The sequence below is a fragment of the Myripristis murdjan genome, chromosome 5 (assembly GCF_902150065.1).
Source record: "Myripristis murdjan chromosome 5, fMyrMur1.1, whole genome shotgun sequence".
Taxonomy (NCBI): domain Eukaryota; kingdom Metazoa; phylum Chordata; class Actinopteri; order Holocentriformes; family Holocentridae; genus Myripristis; species Myripristis murdjan.
Window position 1 is genome coordinate 21,829,489 of NC_043984.1, and position 17,790 is coordinate 21,847,278.

The 17,790-nt window shown below is 39.2% G+C and overlaps 1 protein-coding gene across 1 annotated transcript in view; it reads right to left on the reverse strand.

Annotated features, from left to right (window-relative positions):
- Window positions 1-380: 380 nt before the first annotated feature.
- mapkapk2a (MAPK activated protein kinase 2a) overlaps window positions 381-17,790 on the reverse strand; it is a 36,804-nt gene continuing 19,394 nt past the window's right edge. Inside the window, exons 3-10 of the mRNA XM_030052315.1 lie at window positions 5,249-5,313; window positions 4,702-4,781; window positions 4,359-4,485; window positions 4,081-4,156; window positions 3,859-3,983; window positions 2,084-2,169; window positions 1,751-1,831; window positions 381-1,616 (exon numbers count right to left, since the gene is read on the reverse strand). Coding sequence (XP_029908175.1) covers window positions 1,476-1,616; window positions 1,751-1,831; window positions 2,084-2,169; window positions 3,859-3,983; window positions 4,081-4,156; window positions 4,359-4,485; window positions 4,702-4,781; window positions 5,249-5,313 — 781 coding nt within the window. The 3' untranslated portion in view covers window positions 381-1,475. The remainder of the gene's footprint in view (window positions 1,617-1,750; window positions 1,832-2,083; window positions 2,170-3,858; window positions 3,984-4,080; window positions 4,157-4,358; window positions 4,486-4,701; window positions 4,782-5,248; window positions 5,314-17,790) is intronic.

A 17,790-nucleotide genomic window follows, 5' to 3' on the forward strand; every position in this document is an offset into this window, starting at 1 on the left:
CAGCAGAACATTACAAAGGAAGCCATTGTCACACCCATTCAGAGTGTGATCACTGATTGCTGGTGGTAAGTCATGGTCTACTCCATAAAGGAGAGCAGCCTGTAAGTATTTACTACTTCCTATCAATCCTCCAGGAAGTGTGGAGGTGCTGGTCTCTACCAAAAAAAAAAAAAAAAACACTGGAAAACACAGGCATCATACCACATTAGTTCACAGTCCCATTAAGCTCCTCTGACTCTGAGTTGCAGCGGAGCAGGTGCCACCAACACAAATCAGGGATCGTCATTACAGTCGGACCTCAGGAGCTTCACTAATTAGGTAGACGCATGTGTTCCCTAGTAGGTGCTGCTGCTGCTTACATTAACACACACATACACATCCTATTGTTGCTAAACAACTCTCCAACACAACATCTGCAAACAGAAAATCAAAACATTACAAAAACAGGGTCCTAAAAGAAACTGAAACTGACAAACACATCTGCATAGGATTAATCTGAGACGAAATGTGGCAATGTTACAAATTCTAAAGCACGACATTGGTAAAAATCTGAACCAAAGGGTGGGGGTTAAAAGTCCTTTGTTGCTTTACATCACAGCAACAATGAATAAGGCCTGCGCTAACATGCTTGTAAAGTCCCCCCCCCCCCCAAAAAAAAATACAGTATCTGTACAGCTCCTACTCTCCTGTGAGCTATGTGCAGGAGAAAGATTTGCCAGGTTCAATTTGAAACACTGCTTTATTCTCTGCTCTAAAATGTTGCACCTGAACCATGCTATGTGGATTAAGGTAGGAGAGAGGGGCCATGGGTGAGGATGGGACATGGCCATTGTGAGAGTGCATAGCCCTCTGGTTAACATTCACTGGAGACAAACTGAATCTGACAGACAATACCAGTCCCTGGCACAGAAAGTATTGATATTAATATCTATTTCCAGCTAACTCCAACAGTCAGGGACAGAGTCCTTACATTCCACTTGTCAGTTCAAAAAATACATTTGCTTACTTTGCATGTATGAAATAGAAACATCTTTCCCTTGCTTTATATTTGGGATTTAGCCATTTAATTTAACATTCACAGGTTTAGGGGCTTGAACGGGGCTGAAGGGTGGAAGAGAAGTACTGCTAATTCTAAGGCTTCATGTTCTAATCCAACATTCAAGCCCCTCTGACTATGACCTGATATGTGGGAAAGGAGAGGAGAGAGATCTTGATGTTTCTCTCCTCTCCTTTCGTATAATTCATAATCTCTGGACTGGTGTAAAAACACAGATTAACATCCTCTCTGTCACAGCAGAGTGGTGGGTTCATTAAAATGGTTGAGTAATAAAAACAAGAACTCCTACAAAACATTAGAACTTGTCATTAAAAATAAAACACTGAGAATATCCATGCAACGCGACTCCCATTTGTCGACAATTATTGCTTCCTTTTCACAACCTGTGTGTGTGTATGTGTGTGCATGCGTGCATTTTTCAGTGGGCAGGAGGCTGTGTGCCCGCCATTGCTTTCTTCCTCCTCTTCATTAGCAGTGGATTGGTCGAATCCTCAATGTTCTTGATCTTGATTTGCTCGTAATCAACCCTCATTGTTGCCAAGGCACTGGTCATTTCCCCCTGAAAAAAATGCGAGAGGAAACTCATTAGACCACTTGCTGTGGCCAAACATCATAACAGGTTCTCCTGTTTTACCAGATAACTGTGTCAAACATTATAAGCCTGCTGGAGAAAAAGACAGGCAGCAGTCTAACCTTGACCTCCTCCCATGTGTCCTTCTCCTCCTTCAGCACACGACTAGTGTGGAGCGGGGTCTGCGGAACCTCCATTGACTGCTTTATGGGGAAATACAAAAACATCTAAATCATTTATTTATTTATGTTAATTTAACCTGCATTTACACAAGCAATACCATTGAGACACGGGGTCTCATTCTCAAGAAAGACCTGTCCAGGACAAATACAGCAATACAACACAAACAGAGTTACAAGCAAACATGTCCTTCAGACATGCTGCACTGTAGGGCCAGAATCACTGGGGTTCACAGGACAAAAGGTGAGCTAGACAAAGGGATGGTATGTGCTTACATTGATCCATGGATGATTCATGAACTCTGTGATGGTCATCCTCTGTGTCGGCTCAGTCTTAAGGAGAGTCCTAATCAGTTGTTTAGCTATAAACAAGCAAACAAACAAACAGATGTTACTGTTTAAATCCTTAAAAAGAAACTAATCGACTAATCGCTCGACTAATTCACCAATTTTTCAACAACCTTAACTTATACAAAGTGAAATCCTGGTGCATAGGGGCAAATTAAAGACATTTTACAATGAAACTGCTAAGTACACTAAAAATCAAAAATTAGAAAATGAATCAGTTTAGATGAATGAACCACAATGCAAAAAAACAGGGAGAAAAGACTGCATGAAAATTCACCTGGTAAATCTGCACATTTATGGAGTGAGAAAGCGGCTTAGGTGAATTAAATACAAGATTATCCTGAAATTTCAATTTTCCTAGTACATAAAAATAAGAACAGACAAACTAACTTGTAATTCTGTTTATATCAATGGGACCTCTACACAGAAGCTTAAAAATCTATCTTTCAGTCAAAAATGTAGCTTGCTAGCTGTAAATTATGTTTTCCTGAATTTCAAGTCAAGTAAGGAAACATCACACCTTTTCATATTGATAAAAAAAAAAAAAAAACAAGCTTATGAACGGAGACTTTAATTTATTGTAGTCAAAACTGACGCAGCCTTTTGTCTGACCAAAAAGTCACCCACACGCAATATACAGCTAGAGATGACTGGCCATGGCAGGTGTGTGGTAAAGATGACACATGGTAATTAAAACCAGCATATTTCTTAGGAATGAGACACACCACATAGTTTCTGTTGTGGTGAATGGGAATACTGATAGCACTATGATGGTTTTAACGGTTCTACTAGTTTCACTTTATTAATAAGCGACAACAGCAAGACTGGGAAGGTGGCCTCTTTCTAACGCTTAGGGGACATATTATGTCAACTGTGCTTACAGGAGTTTCAAAACCAGTTACTTTTATATAACATCATTTCATATTGCTTGTATTACGCTAGTATATAGATAATTCAAGACAAGATCTTTATATATTTTTGCCCCAGTGAGGAATTTTCCATGGACTCCACATGTGGTATATTTTCATGGATGCTGCTCTCTGCTGTCGACAGTCACAGGCTGCATGTCGAGGGCGACCATTTCCGCAATTAAGTTGTTAACTGCTTCGCTTCTTGGCTTGTCACATTTTCTGGATATGAAATCCTTAATGCTAGCGTGCTGTTGTCGTCCTCCACTCGCAGCTGCACTGATGCCGGGCTCTGTCCCCAGGCTATTCGGGGGTTTCCACTGCAGGTGGTTTACCATTGAGCCTGTGCTGCTACCCTTAAAGGCTAATTCAGCGTGACACAGTGTACACTTGACAGTGTTTCCACTTATGTTTCTTTCAAACAAACAGCCAAAACAGTGCTTGTATTTTTGGTGGATGCCATCGTGCTCGTGACTCACATGATGAAAAAAACGTGTATGCGGTTAATGTTTTTCCTAAACGTTTATGATTGGCTAACCGTGTACACAAGTCCCACCCCTAGTGCACAACCCAGCAAAAATCACATCATTCTCTTTTTACTAGTTTTTCCAGTTTAAATGAAAATTATGGTGCAAAAATGATCACTCCCATTGAAATCGCAAATATGATCACAATTACAGTTTGTTAAAATAACTGCAATATGACTGGAATATGGTGTGCATGTAAACATAGTCAATCTCTCTGAATTTGTGCTACCACACCAACAGTCAGGCCAGTTTAGTTTCACACGCCCACCTTCCTCTGATACATCAGACCATTCAGGGTTTGGAAACTCATATTGGCCCATCCTGATTCTTCTCTTCATTCCAGGAGAGATGGCGAGGCCATGGTTGGAATAAAATGGAGGGTACCCACATAACCTGGTCAGGAACAGTGAAGGTAAAATTAGATGTTACACACATTAAATAATGACAACATATAGGTGAGGGGGGAGGGAGAAAAGTAAGGCTGACTTACAGGATATACATAATGACACCCAATGACCACATGTCACATGACTTGTCGTATTTCTCTGGACCGAGAACCTCTGGAGCTGCAGAGAGAGAGAAAAAAAAAAAAGAGATAAGGGGAAGTAAGTGACAGAGGGGAGAGATGGTAAATAAGTATTGTGGTATCAGTTGATTCAAACTGCATCTTGATAAGCAAGGACAGGGACAAGTGCGTGTGTGCGTGTGTGTGTGTGTGTGTGTGTGTGTGTGTGTGTGTGAGGGATGGGGGTTTAAACAGATCCTTACCCACATAGTAGGGTGTATAACAAGGAGTGGCTAAAGAGTTATGTGAGGTGGTCTCCTTGGCAAAGCCAAAGTCTGTGAGTTTCAGCTGTGCACTTAGCTTCTTAGAGGAATACAGTAGATTCTCTGGCTGCGGAGAAGAAGTCAAAGGTGGAAAAAACAAGGGGTACCCTGTTAGTTACAGCAGGTTTGGAAGTGGTCTTTTGAAATGCTCTCTTTGATTACATTAAATTTCTCTACCAACAGTAGAGAAATGACAAGTCTTAACCAGCATATTAAAAAAATTACAACTCAAAGATGGCTCGTTTTTTCATATGCTGTAGGTGACCTGTTGTATCACACAAACCTTGACATCTCTGTGTGCAATGTTGACTGCATGCAGGAACTGGATGGCCTCTCCTATGCTCCGCATGATTTCAGATGCCTCTAACAATAAAGAGACAAAAAATATATATTAACAGACATGTAAAGTATGATTCAAACTTTCGGCGTGTAACTTGTGGCATACTAAGAGTTGTTGAGTTGGGTGTAGATGGTCTGAAAATGTCTGGATTCACAGTGCTCTACAAATGTTGGCAAAGTGAGTTTAGAGGATGCACTTCAAAAAACAATTTGGGTCAAGCCATGACAAGTATACACCATGGGAGGCTACATGCTGTCTTTGCACAAGGAGCTGCAGATGCAAATGTGCATGTCACAAATGGGGTTGGTTAAGGCTTGTGGGACTTAGAAGTAATAACTACATTTAGCTGTTGTAAATGTGTGCCACTTGTATGAGTAGATGCATGTATACATTTATGTTAGCACCTGCTATATCAGAGCATGCTGTATAATCACACAAAAAGATATAGCAGTACTACATAAAGTGCTATAAGTCAATATAGGCTAATTACCTCTCTCTGTGAAGGCCTGGTCTCCTCTGTCCTGGATTTGACTGAACAGTTCTCCTCCATCCATACTGGAAAACATCAATATGTGGATCAGGCACTTAAAGTTATTACAAATCTGATATAATGTATTCATTACTTATCAATAACACTTTTAATGATCTAAATGCTGAATATTTAAGCACATCTTTGAGTCAAAAAAGGGCACAGAGTGAGCACCTACACTGTTGCTATAGGTGAAAAATACCTTGAGTATGCTAGATTTGTTTTGCATTGAGATGGTACTGAATAATGCCTGCACTCTGATGGAAACCATCATACGTGATTGCTCTGTAGGCAGGGTAAGGAAGATAAACATGCGGATGGGTTGTGGTCACAAGAAAGCAGACAGACAGCGGAAACTGAGCCCATTCTTTCTCAATAAGCCCATTCAGCTTCATTCATTCATAAAAGAAACAAAAATTGCAGAAAATGACACTGTGTATTCCACTGCATGCATGCAATTCAATTGAAAGTAATTAAAGGCACTAAGACTACAGATGGCACTAATCATTAATTATTATAATTAATAATATATTAATAGCATGATATGATACGACATGATATATGTTGTATGGAGGGATCATATGACTGCATTATGTAACTCTTTAAGACCGAGGCATTCACTGTGGTTTGTATAAGGAAGCAATGAGGTTTTTAAAACTTTTCACAGTCAAAAAGGCCCAGCTTTATTACAACATCTTACCAAATAAAAAGCATGTATTTCGAAATAAGTAATAATTTCCACCTGAGAGGCTCAGCAGTTCTGTTCCAAAGTATGGGTCACTGCCTGGGAAACGCATGTCATTGTGATGTCACGACCGATGGTGCCAACCGGCGACATGTTGACTCTCAGCCTGTGAGTCACAGGCTTCTGATTTTTTGTTTTCTCATGGAACGACAATGTTGTGGTATTAGATACCTGTATGTGCTGTTCATACTAAACATGCTAGACTGCTGCTGAGCAGCATGGGCTTGGGGCATGACAAAAAAAATCATATGCATTGAGGATGGCTGAGGCAGAAAAAACAGTGAACTAAAAATCGATAGTTTGGAAACACTACAGATTTTGCAAGAGAGATGGACAACTTGACAAATCAAATGCAATTTTCAAAATGTGCCATGCTGCTGCAAAGTACATAGGCAGCACAACTAATGTTATTACACACTTGAGACTGTGACATGGTGTGGATGTGGAGGCATTTGCCAGTGCCCTGGCCTTCCCTGCCTCATGTTTGGATTCACTCTTGGGCTTCCCCAAGAGTGGTGAGTTAGCATACCTACTGCTTAGGCCTGTCGCGATATGAGATAAGTCGGTTAATTGCACGGTAAATTTAAATGAAGTCGGTAACTTTTCTGACTGTGATTATTTGCCACGTTCATGCGTGTTTGTTTTCCTCGTCTCTCTCTACCAAAGAGAGCAGACGACAAGAGCATTCACTGTCGTATGTCGTTTGTCAGCGAGGTGAGTTGGTTCATCAGGGTAATGAACGGAGGGGACGCTCTTGTCATCGAGTGTCTTTGTGTGGGGGGGGGGTGGGGACATGGGCTACACACACACACACACACAGAGTGTGATCTTTGTGAGGTAGAGACGAGGCGGAGAAAAGAACGAACGAGAACGAGATAGAACTTCTTCCCAAACCAAACACAGCAGCCCCAGTGTGGGAATGTTCTGGATTCGAAGCAAATGAGAGAGGGGAGCCCAGTAACCTGGATGAGCCAGTGTGCTGCGTTTGTTTTAAAACTGTCCAAACTAAAAGAGGGAATACGAGCAGCTTCAGTGCACAGCTAAAGCACAACCAGCCTGCACAGTTTTCCCAGTTAAGAAAAAAAAACAATAAGCCAAGATGCAAAGGGAAGTGTTGGAAGTGTTGACTGTTAAGGAATGTTAGTCTCTATACCTCTCTGCTACTGTTTAATATTTATCTAAGTATTGATTACAAAGACTTTATCATCCATTTTATTCGTGGTTTTGGTTGTGTGTAGTTTTTGAGTGTTTTTTTCTTAATAGAGAAAAAGTCTATTTTTTATATTGTTTTTGGTTTTTATTCAAGTGCAATTTTTGATAAGATACTGAGAGTCCATTTCAACATTTTTGGTCGTTTTTTTAAATTTATTTATTTTTTTTTAAAATTGTAGTGCATTTTTTTGTTATCAGGGCCAGTTGGTCTTTTTTTTTTGTATTCATAAGGTCTTTATTTATTTATTTTGGTATTTTTACATCTTATTTATTTTGGATATTTAATTTTTCTTGTTTACATTTTTAAATATTGTTGTTGAATAAATGTTTATTTCTCTTCAAAAGGGTGTAATTGGATCATTATGCCTTTATTATCATAATATAAGTTTAAAGAATGGTCTGAAAATGTCAAAATTACAACAAAAATAAAAATGGTCTTAAAAGCACAATTTATGCAATATTATCACTTATCGCAATAATTTTTGATGGAATTAAGCGCACAGCAAAATGTGTTATTGTGACAGGCCTACTACTGCTGAAAGAGTGATAAGCACATCTATTGCCTGGAAGTAGTTTTTCTATATTGCACTATGCCTCACTGCTGTTAATCTTGACCATTCTTTATTATGAGCCAGGTGTTATAAAAGTGTACTGTACTGTCAACACATAGATAACACTTGTACGTGACCTGTGAAACTAGTCATGTGCAAGTACACCCTTATTTGGTTAATAAATAATCAAACTCACTGACATGCATAGCATCATTCCTTTGCATTGTTATATTGCATCAAAGTGCATTGTGTTGAATCAAATCATACTCCATCGCAACTGGGGGGTGGATTGTAAGAAGAGTCTAAACTACGTCATGGGCAAGATATACACTGTATCCTGTAAACAAAAACTCAATGGCACAAGTGGCATACATATCAGCAACAGCAACATGCAGACAGAATCACAAATAAGCACAGCAGGGAGAACCTTCATTTCTTGTCTCAAGTACTATCTTAGAAAAAAAAAAAAAGAAAAAAATATATATATACACACACACACACACACGCACACACACACACACACACACACACACACACACACACACACACACATATATATATATATATATATACATATATATATATATATACACAGTACAGGCCAAAAGTTTGGACACACCTTCTCATTCAATGCGTTTTCTTTATTTTCATGACTATTTACATTGTAGATTCTCACTGAAGGCATCAAAACTATGAATAAACACGTGGAGTTATGTACTTAACAAAAAAAGGTGAAATAACTGAAAACATGTTTTATATTCTAGTTTCTTCAAAAAAGCCACCCTTTGCTCTGATTACTGCTTTGCACACTCTTGGCATTCTCTCGATGAGCTTCAAGAGGTAGTCACCTGAAATGGTTTTCACTTCACAGGTGTGCCTTATCAGGGTTAATTAGTGGAATTTCTTGCTTTATCAATGGGGTTGGGACCATCAGTTGTGTTGTGCAGGTTACTACACAGCCAACAGCCCTATTGGACAACTGTTAAAATTCATATTATGGCAAGAACCAATCAGCTAACTAAAGAAAAACGAGTGGCCATCATTACTTTAAGAAATGAAGGTCAGTCAGTCCGGAAAATTGCAAAAACTTTAAATGTGTCCCCAAGTGGAGTCGCAAAAACCATCAAGCGCTACAACGAAAGTGGCACACATGAGGACCGACCCAGGAAAGGAAGACCAAGAGTCACCTCTGCTTCTGAGGACAAGTTCATCCGAGTCACCAGCCTCAGAAATCGCAAGTTGACAGCAGCTCAGATCAGAGACCAGATAAATGCCACACAGAGTTCTAGCAGCAGACCCATCTCTAGAACAACTGTTAAGAGGAGACTGCACCAATCAGGCCTTCATGGTCAAATAGCTGCTAGGAAACCACTGCTAAGGAGAGGCAACAAGCAGAAGAGATTTGTTTGGGCCAAGAAACACAAGGAATGGACATTAGACCAGTGGAAATCTGTGCTTTGGTCTGATGAGTCCAAATTTGACATCTTTGGTTCCAACCGCCGTGTCTTTGTGAGACGCAGAAAAGGTGAACGGATGGATTCCACATGCCTGGTTCCCACTGTGAAGCATGGAGGAGGAGGTGTGATGGTGTGGGGGTGTTTTGCTGGTGACACTGTTGGGGATTTATTCAAAATTGAAGGCACACTGAACCAGCATGGCTACCACAGCATCCTGCAGCGACATGCCATCCCACCCGGTTTGCGTTTAGTTGGACGATCATTTATTTTTCAACAGGACAATGAGCCCAAAAACACCTCCAGGCTGTGTAAGGGCTATTTGACCAAGAAGGAGAGTGATGGAGTGCTGTGGCAGATGACCTGGCCTCCACAGTCACCGGACGTGAACCCAATCGAGATGGTTTGGTGTGAGCTGGACCGCAGAGTGAAGGCAAAGAGGCCAACAAGTGCTAAACACCTCTGGGAACTCCTTCAAGACTGTTGGAAAACCATTTCAGGTGACTACCTCTTGAAGCTCATCGAGAGAATGCCAAGAGTGTGCAAAGCAGTAATCAGAGCAAAGGGTGGCTTTTTTGAAGAAACTAGAATATAAAACATGTTTTCAGTTATTTCACCTTTTTTTGTCAAGTACATAACTCCACATGTGTTCATTCATAGTTTTGATTCCTTCAGTTAGAATCTACAATGTAAATAGTCATGAAAATAAAGAAAACGCATTGAATGAGAAGGTGTGTCCAAACTTTTGGCCTGTACTGTATATATATATATATATATATATATACACACACACACACACACACACACACACACACACACACACACACATATATAACTTTTTAATCACTTTATCAAAACATTACCGTTAATTTAATAAATTTATTTTGGCATCATGGCGATGAGAGCCTTTCTTCACAGTTATACAGCATCTGTCATGATCTATATCATGCATTCATCCAGACACTGGACTGCAATGGAAGTTGTCTGGTTCAGTCCTCCTCTAGAACCACTTTGAAAAGTTCATCATAAAGATTGAATTTCACTGGCATTTACTTACTCATGCTATGATTCCTTTATTTTGTGTGTGCATTATTTTGTCTCATGCAATTCATTGTAGGGCTGTAGTCTGTTAGTCGACTGGTCGATTTATTGGTCGATACGTTCTTGGTCGATTATTTGCCGTGTTAATTTTATCAGGAGTAAAGCACTAAGTGCTAATGGGGGTGTTTTCATAACACCCTGTTTCACAGGTAACAGTCTGTCTTCAGAACACCCCCCTTGTTTTCACAGTTTTGGATTAGCCCAACCCACTGGCAGAGACAAACAGGTAGGCCAGTAGGCCTGAATAGCGTTAGGTTGCTCCGTCAGTTTTGAGTATAAACATATCAGAATTGTCATATTTCAACGTTTTAGTCTAATCGTTTTATAACTGCAGGCGCACACACCCACGACAACGGCAGCTTGACATAAACGGAAATCATAGGCTATGATATTGCGTAGGTGCACGTGATGCAATGCTGTCAGAGCCGACCGACTCCAGTGTGTCATTCACAAACCTGACAACATTTGAGTAGTAAAATCCGGGAGATGTTTGTGGTGGGGAGCAGCAAAAGATGTGCGGGGATATTAGTGCCTGCCGAGCAGGTTAAGATTTACAACACATCCAGGTTTTTAATAATTAGTAAACTCGGCATTGTCTGACACAGGCTGGAAAATGTGCACTTTTATTTACAGTTAAAAACATTTCGCCGTGTGTTTCAGCTTCTGTTAACTAACGGAGCTGCGGCAGCTTCCAGTCTCAGCTTTCAAAATAAAACCTTTGTTATTGTGCATTTCTCATTATTATTAAAAAACAAAATTGGGGCATGTAAATTACAGGAGATTTACATGGAGGGTTAAAAATTGGGAGTCTCCCGCGTGAATCGGGTGAGTTGGCAAGTATGGTAATCCAGTGCAAAATAATTAGGTCAAAAACGATTTAATATACTGCAAATACTTGTTGTTTATGTTTATTTATAATTCATTTAGGCGGACAAGGCTACCAGGTAGACTACTAGTAGTTTTTTTTTTTTTTTTTTTGTATTCCCGCTGCTGCCTGATTAGTCGACTTTTGGTCGAAATTTCAGGACTTTAGTAGACCAAGATTTTCTCTGGTTGACTACAGCCCTAATTCATTGCTTTCTCATCATTTTTTATTTGTAAAGCATGTTGCAGCTTACTGTTTTGAAAGGTTATCTTTTTACTTACTACCTACCAAAGCTAAAGTGACCTTTACATATGGCATACTATGAAATGCAAAACTGTAATTTGATTACATCATACCATATAGAAAATTTTCAACCTCACATCTGGACAGAAAATGTCCGGATAACATGTAAACATCAAGTACTCATATGGGTATCACATGCAAGTCCAAAACCAAACACTGGTACAAAATGAATATAGGTGTGCTGCTAGTTACACATGAAAAGCAACAGTAATAGAAAAATGATGAAACAACAACAAAGGCCAACTTTCCACTTCTGTATAAAGTAAATGAATGTTAACAGAATTCTATTAAGTATGAGAAAATTCTTCTTAAGTTACTCTAAAACCATGATTACCAGTTTCATTTCATGCATTTCCTCAGTATGACTGTCAGCGGAGTTTCAGGTGCAATCATCTATGCCAATTCGTGTGCATGTTTGACTAAACGTGCCGCATAGACTATACAATTCTCTGGGCGTATAGGTGCTGGAATAACAGGAGCTGCAGTCTTCGACTCATGGGACAGCCCTGCCAAACCACAGCACACTTAAAAGTTCTCAAAATCAATCAACACATATTCACCAGGCGGAAACAATCTGCATACTGAGAAAAAGACATTAGTGCAATCACATTCTGATATTAAAAGAATGTGCAAGGTGAGAAACCATCCTCAGATACGGTTCTGCTGATTGCTGCATCACTGTGGCCTGAGAGGTGCATAATGTTCTGCTTATGTGGTTGAAGGTAGAGAGAAACTTGTGTTCTTTCTCTTGCAGCCACAGACTCTCCCTCCCTCAGTCTCACTGTTTCTAGAAATGTCCACAGATTACATACATACTTAAACTCCCATGCTAATCAAAATAATCACCAATGTTTAAGGGCACTACATCTTATAGTGTCACAGCTCTCGGTTACACCCTTTCACATTTTCAGCCTACATCTTTTCACATCTTGCTTACAGTGTGGCGCCTGCTCCTCCCACATCACAGTCCCTGGCAACTGTACAGTGCAACACTTTTATAAGATACTGCAGACAGCTGTAACATCAACAACCCACATAAAGAACTCCATATGAACAGAAGGGAGAAAAAGCAGCTCATGCGTTTCATTCAAATTGTACAAAACAATCCTTGTTGAGCTTAAGTTGTCCTTCTCTCCACACTTCTCTACACACTCGCTATTCTCAAGGGCTTAATATGACTTATTTGTGAGGCAAATAGGGGGACAAAATCCCAGCCCAAGTAATGAATAAATAAATAAAATTGAAGTAATAAAAAACTACAAGTAACTGACAATACATTCTTTTTATTTGAATTTGTGTGGGCTGACGTGGTACAGGGGCATCTGAGGACGCATAAGCTACTATAAATTGTAACAGTGTTTCCCCTATCTGGTCAAACTCATTTGCCCCTTTAATTAGGAGAAAAAAATCCCATCAACTGTACATGAACAGTAAAAAAGACAAATAAAATACAATGTGACAAATTCACAGTTCAAAGGACTGTGTGTGCATGTATATATTTTTATATTTATTTATGTATTTATTGCCAAACACTGTTAATTAATAATTTTCAGTAATATTCATGTGTGATTATTCAATATGAAAAATGGAAGATAGATCATGTCTGTAATTTGTTATGAAGTGCAACAAAATTATATATTACTGAGGCATTCTAACAATATTCTAACAATAGGATTGCTGGCATTACTGTACAATTTAGACTACTAGGGGTTACAATTTTTTGCCTAAAGTCACAGTATTAGACTTACTTTGATCAGATACATGAGCTTGACTGGATGAGGATAAGCTGGTAGTTTTAAGTAATTTTATCCAGCAGCAGTGACTTTAATGAAACAGTCAAGCTGCACTGCACCACTTCACTCTAACACCATGTCAGAGTGGCAGGTGTTTCATGACTGTGCTGTTGCTGCCGACCTACACATATCTTTTTCAACAAGTTACTTCCATCTGTTCCATATTAAACCATATTTCAATCTGCTTTAGTAATAATGGGTCACAACATTTGAACATTTTAACCACTCTACCATGATTTTCCCCCATGGCCAAGTCCACAGGATGTAAACATACGACACTGACCACTGTTATATTCCTGCTAGAAAACAACATTAGGTTGGGTTTGAAATTTGACATCACTGTATAAAATGACCCATTGTGATAATCACGGCATCATGAAACTCTACGACCACAAACTACAGACCTAGGGCATTCAGAAAATGTGTGGTTTTCTTGGTGTATTAACTAAAAGAGGGCTTTTATGAGCAGAAATCTCCAAATGTCAAAAGTTTTGATATCAAAATCGCACCATGAATTTTTCTGTGGTGTTCTTCAAGGTCCTGGTGTCCTAATGGGATTTTTGACTATAGCTATTAATTCTCACATGGTCAAAAATTGTCATGTTTGCACCAAATCTGTGTAGCAAACAGCATCAACTCAAAAATTAATGCAACAACTTATGAGACATAAATATGCATGGGAATAGCTATGATTGGATCATAATGTTTTTACCCTTATACAATAAAATACATACATACATACATACATAGACACCTAAAAAAATAATATTTATTACAGATTTATGGCTAGAAAACTAGAAAACGTTGACACACAGAGCATCCCAAAATTTACATCAGGTTGACAGCTTTATGATGAATACCACTACTTCTACATGTCTACATGGCATCTTCTGTTATATACTTCTGTTATATGCATGTCTTAAAGGACTATTTTTAACATTTTTGTTGCTATGGAAGACAACAAGGAGATCTACAAATCCTAAGTTCATATTTATTGTCACATCACATAGGCCAACCCAGGACTGATTCCACTCTTGAAACATATCTGGACTGCAGTAATGGTAGATTGTTTTCAACCTTCAATGACTTAAGAGTGTATATGAAGCCCAGATTAGCCCTGTGTATTTTCTAACTGGACTTTTATTTCAAAACCGCTGGCTAACCAGCAATTATGTACCCACTTTCCTCCTCTAATGACTTTGGTATTCTATTTCATATTCTTTTAGCACTCTTCCTGATCTCCACACTGTATGGGTGAAATGTTATATAGGGGAAATAGGTCAGCTGACTTATCCAATATCTGCAGTGTCATAGGGCAGGAAAGCTGATATGCTAGATCTTTAACTTTCTTTGTGTTCAAGTGAGATATTCTAAGAAGCATTTTTGTTTCCTCAGAAGGCCTCTATATTTTATTGGTAGCACATGCTGAGTTCACTGTCATGGAAATGAGTCATCAGGTGCAGCGTGTGTGCATGTGACTGTGTCTAGGTAGACAGGTCCACTACACTTGACACAATAGTAACCACAGAATTGAAGTGCAGCACATGTGAAAAGTGGGGTTTGGTGGTTAAAATCTTGCACATGTAAGGCAAAGTGGAGGAAGCAAGTTCATTTAGGAGAAATGGGTCATGTTCTACTAAGGCTATGCATAACAGATTCACAAAAACTAACCTGGGTGAATCTGCTTATAAACACGAAGGAGGCAGGATGACTTCACCTTAGCTCACAGCAATCGAGGCTTACACACACATGCCCTTATCAGACCTTCCAGGAAACTGATTTTCCAATTGTAACAATCAATACAAATTCAAGCAAAATCAGCAACATCTATGAATGCATGCAATTTTACAAAATTACATCTTTCTATATGAATAATCCAGCTAAACAGATTGCTTGTAATTTTGGACAATCTTATTAGCAGTAACACTTAAGTGTGCTGGCTCAAGATCTCGTAATGTAATGGTCTATGTGTGTTAAAATGGCCAGGACACACAATGGGTGGAGCCTGGACAAAAAGAGGTGTAACTAACAGTTTTTGGGGGGTTTGGATGGGTTTATGATCTTAGGTATATCAATACATCATAATTTTTTAATCAGTGCAAACTCCTCGCACAGCCACAGGTCGTCAGGTGCTGGAAGGCAGCAGGAACTAGCGATAAACTCATACAAACAGATCCTCCGCACACTGACTCAAACTTTACTTTAACACTTTATTTAGAGGGAACAGCGCGTTTCGCCTCAGCGTCTTCAGGTTCACCTCAAATCTGGCCTGATCATTTCCCGGTGTGTTTTTTAAATGCTTGTGGGTCACCTGACCAATTTCACTGTTAAAGCCCGACTCAGGCAAAAAAACACATCAGTGTACCGGGGAAAATGCAGGGTCTAATACACTGTGTTGGAACAACAAGCAAGAAGCAGAAAAATATTAACCAAATTGTAAAGTTACACAACCTAGAAAAATATTTACATAGAAACCATCAATGATATATTAGGCAAGGAAATAGAATAGAAATATGAAAGAGTACTAGGAAGCACTATATAAGCTAGAGACCTCATATTTAGAAATACAATACACATCTCTCATGTAGCACAAAAATATGACAAAAGTAAAATATATCCCGCAAATTTATCTCTTAAAGAAAACAAGTCAAGTCATGTGAATCATTCATACCGAACGGTTCGACAGTAAATAGTTCATTGATCCAAAAAGCTTCCCTTCTCAGGAGCTGTTTGATAATGTTGCCCCCTCTTGGATTAGGCGATAGTCTTTCTATTCCAATGAATCTGAGAGAAGCTGCAGAACCATGATTTTTTTCTTTGTTGTGTCTGGCGATAGCATAATCCAGGTTGTTATTTCTAATGGCCGCTTTGTGCTCTGCAATCCTCAACTTTAGATTGCGTTTGGTTTGGCCAACATACAACAAACCACACGGACAAATAAGTACATAAATTACATGAGTGGAAAGACAATTGATAAATTCTTTTATATTGTATTTCTTTCCCGAATGGGGGTGATTGAATGTTTTTGTATCAAATGTGTTGGCACAATGTGCACATTTTCCACATCTATAATTTCCATAGACCTGCTGAGAAAGCCACTTGGTTTGAGTAGGTTCGCTGTACATAGAACTGACAACAATGTAGGGCTGGGCGATATGGCAAAAAATATTATCACGATAATTTTCCCCATATTGATCGATATCGATTTTTATCACGATATATATAATTCAATAATGATGCCAGTTTGAAAAGTATCTTGATAATGTCTGTCACCTGAAGAAACCAAAAGATGTACTAGTTGAACTTAGGATATAGTTTATTAACATAAAATTATATAGTATAGTGTAAAGAACACTGTAAACATGCAAACAAAAAACCCAAAACAAAAAAGTAAACAAACAGGTCACAAATAAGGCCCTGAGACATTTAAATATTCAACTGTAAAATAAAATAAAAGTGAATAAAAATAATTTTGTACAGTGGACTGGTTTTAAATCTCAAAATGTTGGAGGTAGAAATCTGAATAAAAGCGTGAGTGCAAAATGTACACATTCACCAGTCTTTATACTATTTTTGAGCTGGTGTACATCAGTTCTTTTTTTTTTACATTACCCGTCAAAAAAGAATCAGACTAAAGTAAACAGTGCAAAATGTAAATGTGCTTTTTTTTTTTTTTTAGCTACTAGCTGGACACTGCGTTGGTTATGTCCCTGCTCCTTTTAGACCGCTTCTCATATGGGGTTATGGCGGAGAAAGAGGACACTATTGATTGTTGTTTCGGTGCCCCGCTAACACTGCCCACTGAAGCAGAAGTGCTAGGGCGTTGAGCAACACTTGTTGGACTTAATGCGGGTTTTGCCCGGATTTTCATGCTCTCGGTGTAGTCGCTGGGATGCCACTTTTTCAAGTGATGAAAAAGGTTTGTCGTGTTCCTAGTCCTGGTTGGCAGCAGCCGACGACATATTTTGCAGGCCGGCTTTGTCTGTGCGTCGTCACTTTTCAAGTAGTCAAACCACTTCCAAATTATTGACGTTGTGTGTCCTTTTTTATCCACAATTTCTTCCGTTTTTGATGATAACACGAGTTCTCCTTCATCACTGCTTTGCTGCTCACTTTCACTCATTTCCCCCTCTTTTCGTTCCGTCCACAGCACGCTCTTTTGCCCTTCTCACCTCGACACACTCACCTCCGCACCAATTAACCTTGCAGTGAAAAATGCGCGTGCACTGTGACGCGTATCACCCATGCCGCTGACTGACAGGCGTCTGTCACCCTTCTGCTGTATGACACAGCATATCGAGTAAAAATGACCATAGTTTATCATCGTTATCGACTCACTTTTTATCGCGATGACGTTTCGTCATCGTTTTATCGCCCAGCCCTACAACAATGTCTCTCACATTTCGTCCTCTTTTAAAACAAAAATCAAGGTTTGGAGGCAGATAGATGGTATAAGCTCGGGTCACATTCTAGTATTTT